The following is a 15078-nucleotide window of genomic DNA, read 5'->3' on the forward strand; positions in this document are numbered from 1 at the left end:
GCTAAAAATTACGAAAAATTAATAACAGTTTGAAAAAATAACGTGTTTCCTTAACTTTCCGCAAAAATTTTCGACTGCTATCAATAGTTCGCTATTAAGTCAATCAAAATAACTGAAAATATCTACCCTTTATTTTCCCACAGCACAATCGTATTTACAAAGCACAACGTATGTACAAAAAGTCCTGTACTATATAGTAGTGAAGCACTTTATTAACTCCAAACAAAAAACAATCAACAAAGTCTTGCTACGCAACTCAACAAACGCAACTAAACCACTAATCAAAAAAATCTTCCTATAGAAAGTAACATTTAATGAAGTATAGTTTACAGTTCAGTCAGTCAGTATAATATTTACAACAATACCCTATATTAAATGTACATAGACATTTACAGAATAACCTAAAATACTATATCCATCAATATCCCATCCAAATCCATTTAATCCTTCTTACAATGATAACAAGAGCAGCTAACGGCGGATTTAAAAGTTAGCGTTCGCACACCATCCACGCATAAAACCCGAGCTTCAACAGGTTCGGTTTCCATTATGTTGCAACATTGTCCGATAGACGTAACAGGTTGCGTTGGTGTAGCTTTAGGACCTGATGGCACGGCCCAGCTTTCGCAAAATCCTCGACAGGCGTTCGTCGTCATATGAAATTCCACACATTCCGGAATGCTGATCTTCCGAGTGTGTCCTAATCGTTAAAATTAAGTGCTCATTAATTTTTGTTTGGATAAGCAACAGACTTAAGAGGATTTCACTCACCCACTTTATGACATCCGGGCTTCTGCCAGGCGTCTCTTGCAGTTACCGTCGTTACCAGAAAGGCATCCGACAAGGACAAGACGGTAAATAAGAGCCAGCATGCCAGCATCCTAAAAGAAAAAATAGAGAACGTTACCACAAGCCTAATGTTATTTGAATTTTTTGACAAGCTGAAAAAGTTTTCATGAGTTCAGTATTGTTTATGGGAGAGTTAGAAATGAAACCTTTAAATAGAAACTCAAATTGTTTTGAAATTTCACGCATTTCAGTGTGGTTTTATATAATATTTGTTTATTTTGATGTTTTAGATTATCTTAAACATTCCAAGAATTGTTTACAACGGGAATTATTCCAACCAGTGGCTAAAGCTATTATGTTACCCTTAACCGAAGTTAAAATAAGCATATCTTAAAAGTAGGGTACATAATGAACTATCAAATTTTATAGAAAAAAAGTGAAAACTTCTATATTTGGTAGATAAACAGATACCCATCTAGTTAACATTTATTTACACTGAAACTTTAAAATATGTTTATGGTAAAATTTGTAAAATCAAAATTCCAAAATGTCTCGTGAAAATATCTACAAGAAAAACAAAAATATTCTTTAGTTCCACAAAAAAACAGTTTCCTAAAGATACAAAAAAAATTATTTGTCAATTGAATTTCAATAAAATATAAACATCTTTATGTTAAAATTAAAATGATATTTATAAATCATATTTCTTCCTCTGATAGCTTTCAAAACAATTTTAGTTAGAGCTATTTATTTTTTTTTTTTTTGAAGCTTGGTTTATATAAAATCTGCATTTCATCGAAATGTTACTTAACAATAATTAATTTTACATTTATTATTATAAACTCTTGACATATGCACACATCTACATTATTTAATGAAAAAAATTACTTCTATTAAATTTAAAAAAATGTGTAAAAATTATTTAATACGAAGTAAAAATACGACATGGAAAAAATCGCAGAGATAATATTTTTAAGACTCTTAAACAATGTGTGAATCATCACATAGCTGAAATTACATTATATTAATGGATTTAAAACATTTTTAGAGAAAAAAAAACGACATAAAAGAACGTCATTTTTTTCAATATTTGTAAAACACTTTCAAAAAATGTAGTTCGTTAACTGTATTATACTCCAAATAAAGCTTTCTAAATTTGCTACGAACTGTTTAGAGTAATTGTGAATACTATTATTTGTTTAATTAATGTTCACTGTGATGATTTGCTAATATGGCCAGGTGGCCTTGCGAAGGTCCGGTTGTGAAACTTTGTTCTGTCAAAAAATTCGAACACAAAAACCATTTCTTAGGGATTGTTTCTCTGACTCACACATTTTTTCTAAACAACAAGCTTTTCAACCTTCCTTTTTAATTTTGCAGTATTTTCAGACTTCGCTAAGTAAAACCATAATAATACATTTTCGGAAAAAAGATAGGGGTACTATTTTTTTATATATGTAATTTTTAAAAACTATAGTACACTTTATTAAAAATATTAGCGGCGCGTCAGATATGAATAGTTTATTTTTGAAAATATAAAGTTTAAAACATAAATTCGTGAAACATTCTGTATATTAATGTAAAATAACATAATCAACAAAAAAAGCCATTAAACGTCAGGCAATATGAATTAAAATGTTTAGAAGTTTCATTTTAAACTATCATGCAAGTATATTTAAAAAAAAAAACCTAAAAGGGTTTAAACGTTGGTGGATGCGCCGGGACATATATTTTTTTGTTTTAATAGTCTTAACATTTATTTTAAGATGTGAACACATGAGGAAGAGAAAAAAAGTCAGCTCAAAAAATATAAATTATTATTAGCAACAAAACAATTAATTACACGAGAAAATTCTAAAATATGTCGGTACGATATTCACATTATTAAATTTTTTTTAGAAAAAATTCACGAGTGAATATTGTTTGTTTAAAATTATTATTATCATTCCGGTTATGAATATAAAATTAATAACGTAGCATTTTAAATTAAACAAAAATGTTAGATAAAATTTATCGCGGAAGTACTGGACGAGCGATAGTGCAAACGCAATCATCATAAGATAAACACAAAGAAAGGTCTCATTATCAATTGTAAATGCGAAAACGATAAGTCCAGAACCGTATTAGAAATCTCGAAACAATAATTGCCGCCGTCGGCATTTCCAATTTCCCGTTCAACAAAACTCATTCCAATTCATCGAAAAAGTTGATTAAGAATCTTAATAATTAGCAGTGATCTTTACAAACAGAAGTCGATAAATTTTTGTTTAATGAGTTTCTAATCTAAAAGTTTCGCAAAACTCACCTGGAACGCCGTCGATGCTGCGGCGTCAGCGTCGGAACTTGAAATGAAGGGGATGAAACACGGTTATAATGTTTTCTATCTTCCTTCTACCCCCACTATTGCACTACATACACCCCCGTAGTGGTGACGTCGTACCTGAAAGAATGAATAAAAACAATTTTTATTTTATGAAAATTGCCATGTTTCGTTTTTCCATTAACTGTTGAACCAAGGATGAATTGCTGCGTCCCGGAAACTAAATGATCCGTGTTGGATTATACGGTGCGAAGAGGATTTTTCCATATGCATGATGTTTTCCGGCCCACGCGATTTAACAAATTTTAGAGAAATACGCAGAATGACTGGAGGGAATGATAATTTTGGATTTTTATAGGGGTGTTATGAAAAGTGATGCTGCAGTGGAGTTATGGGCGTTATAATTACACAAATATGTGAGAACATGAAATTACGCAAACAAATATTACGTGACGCTTAGAGTTTTGAATAGTTCTCATACCATATACCGTGACTAGGCTCTAACAAGTTATGAATATAAACATCGGTTGTTGTTATTAAACGTACGCACGAAAACATTGTTTTAAATTTTATTACCACTTCCTCGTTTTACGTTAAAAATGAATTAAATGTTTATTTACGCCGATAAAATTTACAAACTCAGTTTACCGTTTTCCTACCCTCCTCATCAACAACAATAAAATTGAAAAAAATTATGTGTAATGAATGAATTTAAAAACAAATAATCTCGTTTTTAAGGTAAATCAATAAATTTCGTTTTCATTAGCAAAAAGTATTGAACTTATTCGTTCACTTAACACATAAGTAAAAAAAAATATGTAATACCTACTTTTGGAGCGACCCAATTGCTGATATTAATGTTGAATGTATTAGAACAATATTGTCATTCTAGACTAAATAACCAGCTTCAGAATATTTATAATCAGTTCGTGCTCATTAAGCGGCTGTTTGAGTGCATCAAAATAGTTAAAACTGTTACGTTGCTCTTAATCAAGTTCAAATGAGTCTGCGACTAAAATTAAATTGCTGTTAGACGCAGCAAAATTTTAAAAGAACAGAACATACTCGAGTGATGGAATAACATAAAAATATGTTGTTTGATTACAGTGAACTAATAGAATTTGATGCAAAATCGATACCGACAGCATACTTGAATATATTACAATAAGAAGTGTTCAGAATACAAAATCGTGGATATTTACTAGTATTTACTACAATATGTATCTAATTATTAATTTTTCAAATCACATTTCACTATTTATATAGTGTTTCCTTATGGAAACAACTGAGAAAAAAGATGGAACAGGACAATTTTATCAGGTTTTTTTAATATCTGGAAACGAAGAATTATAGTAAAGTCGTCGATGATTCAAGTAACATGAGTTCTTCATGCTCCTTTCACGTGACCATTGATATTAGGCGATTCAAGTGTAGGAAGAGTGAAAATAAATAAATGGATCATGTCCAACACGTATTACTGTGGAAAACTGATCAGATAGGAAAAAATCAGAACTTAAATTATTGTAGCCAGTAAAACTCTCCCTCCTTGTGGTAATAGCGAGAGAGCAATAAAAACACGATCAAAGACAGCCATGAATTTTTGAAGATGTCTTTGATAGAAGTTGCGCCTTGTCGGATTTCCGTCAATTTCAAAGTTTCGATCTGAAAATGCAATGATCAACGGCAAACCTTCAAAAATCCGTAGCCGTCCTTGATCGTGTTTTTTCTTGCTCTCTCGGTAAATAAAGACTGTGGATTTCTAGAACTCAGTGTTTTGATTTCATCTTATAAGTTTTCTACATAATTTTTCCTGTTTGAAGCAAAATTTCTATCTGCAATTTTCGGCTGTGTGGTTTTGGCCTTAATTTAAGTGTGTTGGTCAACTACGGTATTTTGCACTCATTAACTGTAATAGTAAATTTTTTAAACTCAGATTGACTAAACCTAGTTTTGTTGTTTTGTTTCAAATTACAGCAATCTGATAAAAAATAATTATAATCTAATACTATTAAACGAGCAAAGTTTGTATATATATATATATATATATATATTAGGGTGATTCAAAAAAAAAAAATAATTTTTTTTTTCGTGCAAAGAGGTTCAAAAGTTTCTTTTCAACGTAAAAAAATACCAGTTAAAATTTGAGCTCTTAATATTAATATTAAGACCGTCCGCATCGCGTTTTTCTATTTCCCATAAGAATAACATGGGAAAATTTTTGTTTGCACCTTCTGATTTTTATTGCTAGCCCGTCGTGTGTCGTGAAAAAAATTCAATCACATATTTTTATAGAGAATTGAACGCTCTACAAAAAGTGTCTCCTATGATTGTGCGAGAAACCTGATAGTTGAAGAGTTATTTTAGGCTAAAGTTAAATTTATCCAAATTTTGACGTTTTTGATGCATTACAATAAATTTGATGGTCTTATTGGAATAAATCACCACAAAAATTTATACACATTTTAAATTTAGTTTTTTAAACAGTAATTGTTTATAATTTTATGCTATAATAAGGCCAGTAAAACTCTTTCCGAACATTTTCAGCATCAGTGGGTTAAAAAATCATAGTCAGGTTTCTCGCAAAATCATAGGAGACACTTTTTGTAGAGCGTTCAATTCTCTATAAAAATATGTGATTGAATTTTTTTCACGACACACGACGGGCTAGCAATAAAAATCAGAAGGTGCAAACAAAAATTTTCCCATGTTATTCTTATGGGAAATAGAAAAACGCGATGCGGACGGTCTTAATATTAATATTAAGAGCTCAACTTTTAACTGGTATTTTTTTACGTTGAAAAGAAACTTTTGAACCTCTTTGACACGAAAAAAAAATTATTTTTTTTTTTGAATCACCCTAATATATATATATATATATATATATAATGGGTTTCTCGAAAACAGCTCTAACGATTTCGATGAAATTTACAGGTTAGGGGTTTTTTGGGTCAAAAAATCGATTGATCATAATTTTAACTTCTGAAAATTACAGCTTCATGCGTTTTCAGCAATTTTCAGGCAGTGAATTATATTTGTTGCTAGGCAACTTCAGATGACACTACACGAACACGAGATTGTTTTATAAGAGAAGTTTGGGTGACAGTCTGACAGTACGTTTGACGTACCTTTTTATCTTCAATTGTACGTACCGAAACATACTCCACTGTATAGAGGACGTTAAAATTCACCTTCTGAGGTGAGAAAATTTACCGAAAACTAAACAGTGAGCGGATAAAAGGCACACGAAAGTGCGTTGAATTGAGATTATTTTGTCAAGCATTCATTTCAGAGGTTTCACGGTCGGAGTCAATGTGTGATCGTTTTCCGGGATGGGACCGTGTTATTTGAGTTTTTGGGCTCAATGTTTCGCACACTTTCGTAAGTGGCATCTTCGGGAGCAGGGTTGAGATTGAGAAATTAGGAATAACGCAAAAGAGCACGGTAACTCAGTATGATAACCACACCAGAGGCGAAACTCTTCTGGCAGTAAGAATATAGTTGTGACCTTTTTCTAGAGTCGAGAGAGAGAACTAGGAAAAAAAAAGAACGACAGAGAGAAAACTTGGGTAACAAATGAGATTGTAATAAATGTCAAACAATAATTCCAGTTTTCTGTTCTTTAATCTCTACATGTCACTTATCACTGTTTAAAACAGAGACTGCTTCTGGAATTTCTTTTTTAATGTGTATTTTTAATTAGCGCGTCTACTTCAAAATGCATACTATACGCATATTTATCTGTCCTAATCTGATCTAATACTACCAAACGAGCCGAGTGAAGCTCGGTCAACCAGATATTAGTAATAAATTGATTAAATTTCAGATCAAAAATATGTTACTGTAGTAATAAACTTCAAAAACTGAATTTAAAACATAAAAGGTCCGTGATATTATATTATAATAAAAATCAATTTGTGTGTCTAAATACATTCAAATTCCTTTCTGCAATTTATTAGAATTAAAAACATGATTAACTAAAGTAGCTGATTTCTTAATCAGCCTTGTCTCTTCATCAACAATTTGGAGCATTCCATAATTAGTACACTAATTCCACTAATGAATTGGAGGGATATCAACAAACCAATCTCACAATAACAATGAGATCATAATCAACAAGAGAAGGTACTATTAGTAATATTCAATAAATTATCTTCGGATTCATTAATAACCTCTTAACATATGAATATAATCCATACATATTTTTCATTTAAGCCACATATTTCTCATATCTAATTCTATTCATTTCTTTAATTTTTGTACAACCCTAAGCTCAATATTAGGCCCGCTTTTATTTGTACTTTTTATAAATGACCAGATTAACATATTTCAGCATAGTAAATCATCGTAAATATGTTAGACCGAAAATGCTCACTGCACTCCACCATATATCATTAATATAATTATAAATAATAAAAAAATAACAACGAAAGTTGTACGGTTCTTTGAGGACCATACACTGAAATTACTTTCAACTATACAGAGTGTTCTTAGTTTTTTCAAAGGGAACACATATTATTAAATATTCTAATTTATTTTTCTTAAGCTTTATAACTACAATTTATTTTTGAAATTCTGTTGACAAGTTGCCACGTTACTCCAGTTTTGTTGACGTTTATTTTAGCAATGGGAAGGTTCACAAAAAAACGCAATGAAATTATTTTTAAAATTATATACAGGGTGTCCCACGTAACACTTTCGGGCGCAATAACTAAGGTATTTTTGAACAGATTGTTATGAAATTTGAAATCTAGGTATTTTGATAGGTGAGGATTAATATGAACCGGTGAGAATAATCATTATCTTGAAAAAGTAAATTTTCCAAAACGATAAATTATTGCGCAAATAATTCCAAAAAGTATTAAAGGATAGGTAGCTATGAAACAAAAAACTACTCTACTATATATAATATTTTAAGAAAATATTAATTTTCAGTTGCTCCACTACAACCTTTTAGAAGGTGCAAAATTGTTTTAGGTTCAGGAATTAATTCTAACTTGAATGGAAATAATTTTGCTAGATGTATTTAACACCTTGTTTTTTCACTCGTTTTGGGTCTTGTACACTTCCCGTATCTTCAAATAAGTTTATTATCCTCTGTAATTTGAATTTGGTAAATTCGTCATCGGCATACCGTTCGATAAGAGTCCTGATTGTTTCATTTAGGTCTGTACGGCATTCTCCGTAGGTTAAAATAATTTCTGTTTTAATAATTAAAGAAAAGCGAACCATTTTCAATAACTTGTCAGATTTTGACAAAAATGTCAGGGGTGTACAAAACTGAACTCGGCGACGCAAGCAATTAAAAAAACAAATCAATTATTTTTTGCATTTTTATTAACGTAATTCTCTTAAACAAAAACAGTGATTTAATTAATTTTTCGCACACAGGCGTTATTTTAGTTGCTTAAAGTTATAACGCAATTTTACATAATTTTTAACAACAGGAAGCTGTGTTAAAATTCGTTTTTTGTACGATAAAATTGCTTTTTTGTTATCAGCATAATCTTTACCTATTATACTACACCTGTTTTAAATTTCATAAAAATCCCGTCAAAAATATCTGAGTTATTGCGCCCGAAAATGTTACATGGGACACCCGGTATATTATATAATGTGATACAATATTTTGAGGAGAGATAATTAATAAAGGTACGCATTTTGTTGTGGTATAAATAAAATTGTGTCTTATTATACCGAATGTTTATAGAAAATTAAATTATTACAATTTTCAAATATCGATATTTCAATTTTTTTCAAACAGAAAGAACATGATGCATTTTTTTGTTCTCTTTCTTTTTTAGTAAGTATTTTCTATGTTTAAAGTTGCCACTTATTACGATTTTTTATTTTTTTAAGAGATACACCGACAAATCGAAAGAAAGGGAACAAAAAGTAGAATAAGATGTAGTAATGAAATATAGGGTTTACTATCTGAAAAAACTGAAATATCGATATTTGAAAATTGTAACATATTTTTTTATAAACACTCTGTATATTAGAATTGTATTTAGTGAATACCACAAGCGCAAGTCTGTGTCAAATATTTCAACACAGATCTTAAAAATAGCATTACTGCTGTTATTTGTGAACCCTTGCATTGTTAAAAAAATCAGTAAAAGTGGAACAACGTAATAACGTCGCATCGGAATTTCAAAAATAACTTAAGGTTATAAAACCTAGGAAAAGGCTAATGAGAATATGTAAAAAAAATTGGGTATAACACTCTGTATATTCGAAAATAATTTTCACGTATGCTACTCAAAGAACCGTACTGCTTTTATATTTAACTTTTTCGCTATCTTTAATAATAATTATTACTGAGATATCAAGAACCGCGTGCTTAGTGGGTCACGCTCTACATACACAATATACGCAAGGTGATTCAAAATACAACTGCATAATTTTAATGGCGATTTATATGACAAAAAGTAAGTAAAAAGTTCTAGTAAAGTTATGATCATTTCTCAAAAATACCTACAGAAGGTGCGGGATTTTTAAATTTTGAAAAACCTGGTAAATGCCATTAATTACATATTTCATAGGTAACGTCTAACAATTTGTTACAAAAAGAATTGTTTTCCACGGCTGAAAGTAATCACATTAAATAAAAATCTACAAAACATGTTTTAAAGAGCCACACAAAAACTTGTTAATTTATATTTTTTAGAATGTTTTTTATCTATTTTGGATACATTTCTTTGAAAATTAATAGTGATCTTAAATTGAGTTTTGCAGACCGTTTTAAGTTTCGTTTTGCTATGTAGTTCTATTAAATATCCTACGATCGAAAGTAAAATTAATTAAGTATCCATATACTGCTACACAGTAATTCATTTATGAGTTATTAATAAAAACTAAACTTTTTTTCTAAACGGTCTACTTAGAGATGAACTCTCTCTCTCATACTCGGTTATTATAAGACATACCATATTGATTTCCAGCGATATTTTTTTTTAATAAACACTTTCTCAGATAACGTCATCATAATATTTAATTAATGTCCATAAAACTTCAGAGAAATATAAAGAAGTATTTCTAAAATAATTGATCAATGATATTAAACATGTTTACAATCGTTCTTGCATAATAAAAGTATTTTAATGAAGCGGAAACACCATAGTATATATTTGTCACTGTATATTTATTTAATTATTTTTTGATATATCGTCATAAATTTTTTTTGGAAAATATAAATAAAAAATTGTACTTTTGTGGCACTTGAACTGTCATCAAAGTTCAAACGAAAATTGATATTAAATTTAAATCTTATTTTTTACCACTAGGACTTGTAAAAAATCCAGTAATTTTGGCTACAGATATAATTAGTGGTTAATTTACCAACACTATACTATATCTATTTCAATTAATACAAAAGCTATTGTGTGGAAAGCAGTGAACCACCAGGCACGTTGGTATTTAATAAAGTTCTCAATTTTTTTTAATTAGTTTGATACCGGGAAACCATTAATTGTGTTTTTATATTAAATAATACATATATGAATAATACAATGATGACACCACCGCACATGTGCCATCTGTTGTTTTGCTGAAAAACTATGATTCGATTTTAATCTCAACGTGGCAACCTTGCATACTCTGACAAATTTGACACGTTAACGTCTAATCAGCTGATCTTTGTAAACAACACCAATAACATCACAAATTTTATTTTAAACACCGGAAATGATAGAAGACGCTTTAGAAGAAGAGCTGCTCCACGAATTCAAGGGTGGCACGTTAACAATAAACCCAGAAACTAAATTAAATAACGATAAACTGATAAAGCCTGATTCTCCTGATAACGGTGACGATAATGAATCCACGAAAGCAAATAAAAATGATAACCGTTGGGGCGCTAATTTCATATCTCCGTTAACAGCAATTCCAAATAAAAGTAAGTTTAGTATGATGGATAACAATCCGACTGTTTTATTATGTCACTTGATACCGGCTTAATTTTGTGTCCCTCTGTTTGTAGCTTAAGTATGTTAACGAATTTAGAAAACATTGTTTTAATTAAAGCGAAAATTTCAGTTTCTGCAAGTCTGTGGAATAAAAACTCAAGCTCAACGACGGCGTCAAGAGAGAACACGATTCAGCCAGCAATATGCATCACAGAAAATCCTAATAATTACTTTACGTTCCGTGAGAGTGTCCTAGCGAGGGCTTTGACTGAGTGCAAGGAACAGTTTCTTGATGAGGAGGCTGATGGCCCTCTCCTTGAAGCATTTCTTCTTACTCAGTATGAGGTTTTTCCCGAGTTATAAAAAATTATTCATTTTGTATTCACTTTAGAATAAGTCACTGGAATTCTGACAAAGAGAGACTCCTTTTATTAACACCACAAACTCTTGTGGTTGCTAAGTATGATTTCATTGCACTGCGAAGACTGGGTTATAAGAAATTGCCCCTGGAGTTCATTGAGGAAATTGTTTATGGAGAACTTGTCTATCCCAATGGATCGCTAATTCCGTAAGTTTTTCTGTTGGGTCTATTTGTTGTGAAAGTACTGTAAATTGTCTTTGTTGTTGCTGCTTAGCCAAATGAATGGACTAATGGATGGTCTCTCCAGTGTTTTGGAGACGTGCTTAGTGTCCAAATGGTCACAAACTGACAAGCAACTAAACTTTTTCAGACCTAGGTATAAATGCAGTTAATGAAGAACACCTTAAATTTTTTTACTTTTGTTTAAGATTTGGGTTTTTTAAATTTAATAATCTGTATTTTTTTTACTTAATTTATTTACTTAGTTTGTGTTTATTTCTCTCGTCATTTGTTATTTTTTAATTGTCACCACTTTTTTCGTGTACTAAAATTGAGCTCGCGGATGGCAATGGAATAAGTGAACTAAGTTATGTATCTCGGGTAAGATAGGCAACCCATTACGCAAATAGTCAACCGCTGTAGTTGTTCTGAATATTCTGAACTTTAAAATTAATGAATGATCGAAGTGTATGTTTGAAAAGAATAAAGAAACATACATTATAGAGCGACATAAGTCAAGAAAAACTAATGAAAGACTTTGAAAAATATAAAAGTAAAAAAACAGTGCAAAAACAGATATTTCAAAAATCACCGGTATGGACCACTGGATTCCATAGGGGGCCAGAGCGGTCACCAGTATCTGTTTCATATTTGCTACTCTAGCGCCACACAGACAAATAATTAGGCACTATAGAGCGAATATGTGCCTGCCATGACATGGGCACATTTGATCCCACAGTTGGTCTGTTGGTTACATATCTCATATTAATTTTACCGAGTGTGTGCGCTATGTGTGTCTGCTGTGGCCTCCTTTTTTGTCTGATTTTTTTTGATATGTTATGGGGCCACGGCGGACACATTTAATTACATAACAAAGAAACGACGTGTCCGCCGTAAACAAAGTGTCCGCTGTGGCCTCTTCATAACTTAGAATTGTGTCTGCTCTATTAGACTGCTCTGGCCCCGTCATGTAAAAACTGCATAAAATATAATGCACGGCCACAGCAGACAGAGGTGTTAGTTTTAGTTTTTTGAAAAATATGGTACAAAATTTTCGAATTTCAACAAATAACTTATGTACCTAACTATGTATAAAATTTTATGTAGAATACGTACCTGCCAATGTACGAATGTAAACTGGAGACGGCAGGAAATTAAACTGGTAAAACAACGAGAAGAATGTAAATAAAATAAACCCGTTTGAGTTGATAATCAACGTTTAAACTGAGTCATATTTTCTACCGCAGCCTAAGCGCTCACGACGTTCTGAAAAATCGCGAACTAAATTGCCGTACTTCTAAGATAAGACAGACTTTGGCAAATGAGATATCCTCTAAGAAAAGAAAGGGTGGGTGGGCGGGGCTAGTAATTACTAAGATAAGAGTGATTTTGGCACATGACATACACTTTAAGGAAAGAAAGGATGCGTGGGCGGAACTAGTATTTGGTAGGATAAGAGTGATTTCGGCAAATGGCATACCCTCTAAGAAAGGAAAGGGCGGGTGGGGGCGGGGTAGTACTTGGCAAGATTAGACTGATTTTGGCAAATGACATATCTTCTAAGAAAACAAAGGGCGGGTGGGCGGGGGTAGTCCTTGGCAAGATTAGTCTGATTTTGGCAAATAACATATCTTCTAAGAAAACAAAGGGTGGGTGGGCGGGGCTAGTACTTGCTAAGATAAGACTGACTTTGGCAATTGACATATGCTCTAATAAAAGACGGGGCGGGTGGGTGGTACCAGTATTTGCTAGGATAAGACAGACTTTGGCAAATGACATACCCTCTAAGAAAAGAAAGGGTGAGTGGGCGGGGCTAGTACTTACTAAGATAAGAGTGGTTTTGGCAAATGACATACACTCTAAGAAAAGAAAGGATGAGTGGGCGGAGCTAGTATTTTTAGAACTGACGAGAACTCTTTTAAGAGAGAGTTCATTTTTAGAAAAATTTTGAAAGTTGGTTTTGTTGCTTTTTTACGAATTTGAAATTGTAAAGTCCCCTAATGTCTCCTTGATTCTTCGTGTTTTATTAAAAAAAAAATCCACACAATCTGTAGGAGCGGTGACGTTTTATTTTTGAAAAATTTTTGAAAATATTTGAAGGAATTTTGAGGATCTGTTTTCTTTTAATAAACTTTCAGGATCTCTTGCATTTGATTTTTTTTAAACTTTGAAAATATGGATCTAGTGTGTCCCTAGTGGTTTTTTCATTTGTAAAAACATCTTTGAAGCCTCCTGGATTTTATTTTTGAAAAAATTTTGAAAAAGGTCACAAATTTTATATGTCGTTCGCCAATCTGAGAAAATATAATAACTATAAGCTTGTCAGGTACATAACCGAAACGATTAACACTTATACATTACACAAATTAAACTACAAAAATTACACAAAATTCTTCACAAAATGAGTACGTTATTTTGTGTTAATGATAAATGAATTCTGCTCACGGGCTCAATTTTTTTGCATTTGCTTCAGCTTCAACTATTTAAACTTCGCATAAAACATGTGCATGAAATTTATTTGATTTCATTTATGAGCACCCGCATGGAAATTAGCCCACTTTTTTAAGTATCGTGTTTGTATCACCTACATTGCAGCAAACTTGTCTTACAGCAATCGCAACACAAAAGGAGTCCGTCTGGTTTGGAATAAAAATAAACCGTACAATTTTAGTTCCTATTGGAATCCATTCAACGATGACATTCCCTTTTGCACATTCACTTATCACCCTCTATTTTTCCACAAAGGTAAGTATATTAAACCAGAATTTGCGGACAGTCATGAAACGAATGACCTGACCCTGGCTTCCGGTGACTTCAAATTCAATTAACGTGTCATCACTTACAATGTAAACCCATTTTTAGATTGTGTTGACGAAAAATTAAAAAACCTCTACTGTTTAGAAGCATTTGTGGAAAAACTGTCGAAAGCTGTCGCAGATTTACCAAGAAATAACGAAATAAGCAAAGAACCTTGTGTCATGGAGGAAAAGGATATCGTTTTGCAGACGTATGTTGGAATTGGGTCCATCATACACAATCGAAATGCACTGGGTTTTTTTAAAGTTAGAGGGAAATTCAGCTTTTAATGTGATATTTGATATTGCAATAATAATTATAGTCAATCCCTATTGCACCTCTTTATGGTCTGATTATTCTCGCAATACAAATGCACCAATCTATATATTGATCTCCTAAATGAAAAAGCAGCTTTGAATTTATGGCATCAATGCGATAAATTATTATTTGTGATATTATTTCTATGTGTAAAATGATACTAACCTGACTGCCTTGTTTTCCATTTCATCACTGAGCAATCGAGTTGTCATGGATAGCGGGAACAATTTAGAAATAATTTCACCCTAAAATCGTCAAATTAATAGACTATCATACAACAGAGCCAAATATTTTTACCTTCCTATTATAAATGTCTTATTGGCCTATTGGTGTACAAATAAACCGTGTTCTATTGAAGAGTTATTGATTTA

General features: G+C 31.7%; 2 protein-coding genes across 4 annotated transcripts; one reads left to right on the top strand and one right to left on the bottom strand.

The window, feature by feature from the left end:
• Positions 1 to 190: 190 nt before the first annotated feature.
• On the bottom strand, positions 191 to 10852 carry LOC135144515 (thyrostimulin alpha-2 subunit). Of its 2 annotated transcripts, XM_064076551.1 has the most exons (5): positions 10788 to 10804; positions 3939 to 4053; positions 3095 to 3229; positions 772 to 881; positions 191 to 700 (listed from the first exon to the last, which is right to left on the bottom strand). In XM_064076551.1, the coding sequence occupies exons 4-5, from the start codon at positions 878 to 880 to the stop codon at positions 441 to 443; spliced, it is 369 nt and encodes a 122-aa protein (XP_063932621.1). In that variant the 5' UTR covers position 881; positions 3095 to 3229; positions 3939 to 4053; positions 10788 to 10804; the 3' UTR covers positions 191 to 440. The 2 variants fall into 2 exon arrangements, with proteins under 2 accessions (XP_063932621.1, XP_063932614.1); XM_064076544.1 differs by lacking the exon at positions 3939 to 4053 and having other exon boundaries at positions 10788 to 10852.
• LOC135144498 (tumor protein p63-regulated gene 1-like protein) lies at positions 10705 to 15064 on the top strand. Of its 2 annotated transcripts, XM_064076533.1 has the most exons (6): positions 10705 to 11003; positions 11144 to 11351; positions 11405 to 11581; positions 11649 to 11750; positions 14205 to 14338; positions 14456 to 15064. In XM_064076533.1, the coding sequence occupies exons 1-6, from the start codon at positions 10793 to 10795 to the stop codon at positions 14677 to 14679; spliced, it is 1056 nt and encodes a 351-aa protein (XP_063932603.1). In that variant the 5' UTR covers positions 10705 to 10792; the 3' UTR covers positions 14680 to 15064. The 2 variants fall into 2 exon arrangements, with proteins under 2 accessions (XP_063932603.1, XP_063932607.1); XM_064076537.1 differs by lacking the exon at positions 11649 to 11750 and having other exon boundaries at positions 10707 to 11003.
• The last annotated feature ends 14 nt before the right edge of the window (positions 15065 to 15078 follow it).

Source organism: Zophobas morio, unplaced genomic scaffold (assembly GCF_036711695.1).
Source record: "Zophobas morio isolate AGI-343-1 ecotype UQ-CSIRO unplaced genomic scaffold, CSIRO_AGI_Zmor_V1 ptg000004l, whole genome shotgun sequence".
Taxonomy (NCBI): Eukaryota; Metazoa; Arthropoda; class Insecta; order Coleoptera; family Tenebrionidae; genus Zophobas; species Zophobas morio.

What these genes read in the sequence shown, in the direction of transcription:
- LOC135144515 (XM_064076544.1), bottom strand. Translation starts at nt 880, where the DNA reads ATGCTGGCATGCTGGCTCTTATTTACCGTCTTGTCCTTGTCGGATGCC. An exon ending in GCCCGGATGTCATAAAGTGG is followed by an intron (nt 701 to 771) that starts GTGAGTGAAATC and finishes TTTAACGATTAG; the next exon opens with GACACACTCGGAAGATCAGC.
- LOC135144498 (XM_064076533.1), top strand. Translation starts at nt 10,793, where the DNA reads ATGATAGAAGACGCTTTAGAAGAAGAGCTGCTCCACGAATTCAAGGGT. An exon ending in CCCAATGGATCGCTAATTCC is followed by an intron (nt 11,582 to 11,648) that starts GTAAGTTTTTCT and finishes GTTGCTGCTTAG; the next exon opens with CCAAATGAATGGACTAATGG. An exon ending in CCCTCTATTTTTCCACAAAG is followed by an intron (nt 14,339 to 14,455) that starts GTAAGTATATTA and finishes ACCCATTTTTAG; the next exon opens with ATTGTGTTGACGAAAAATTA.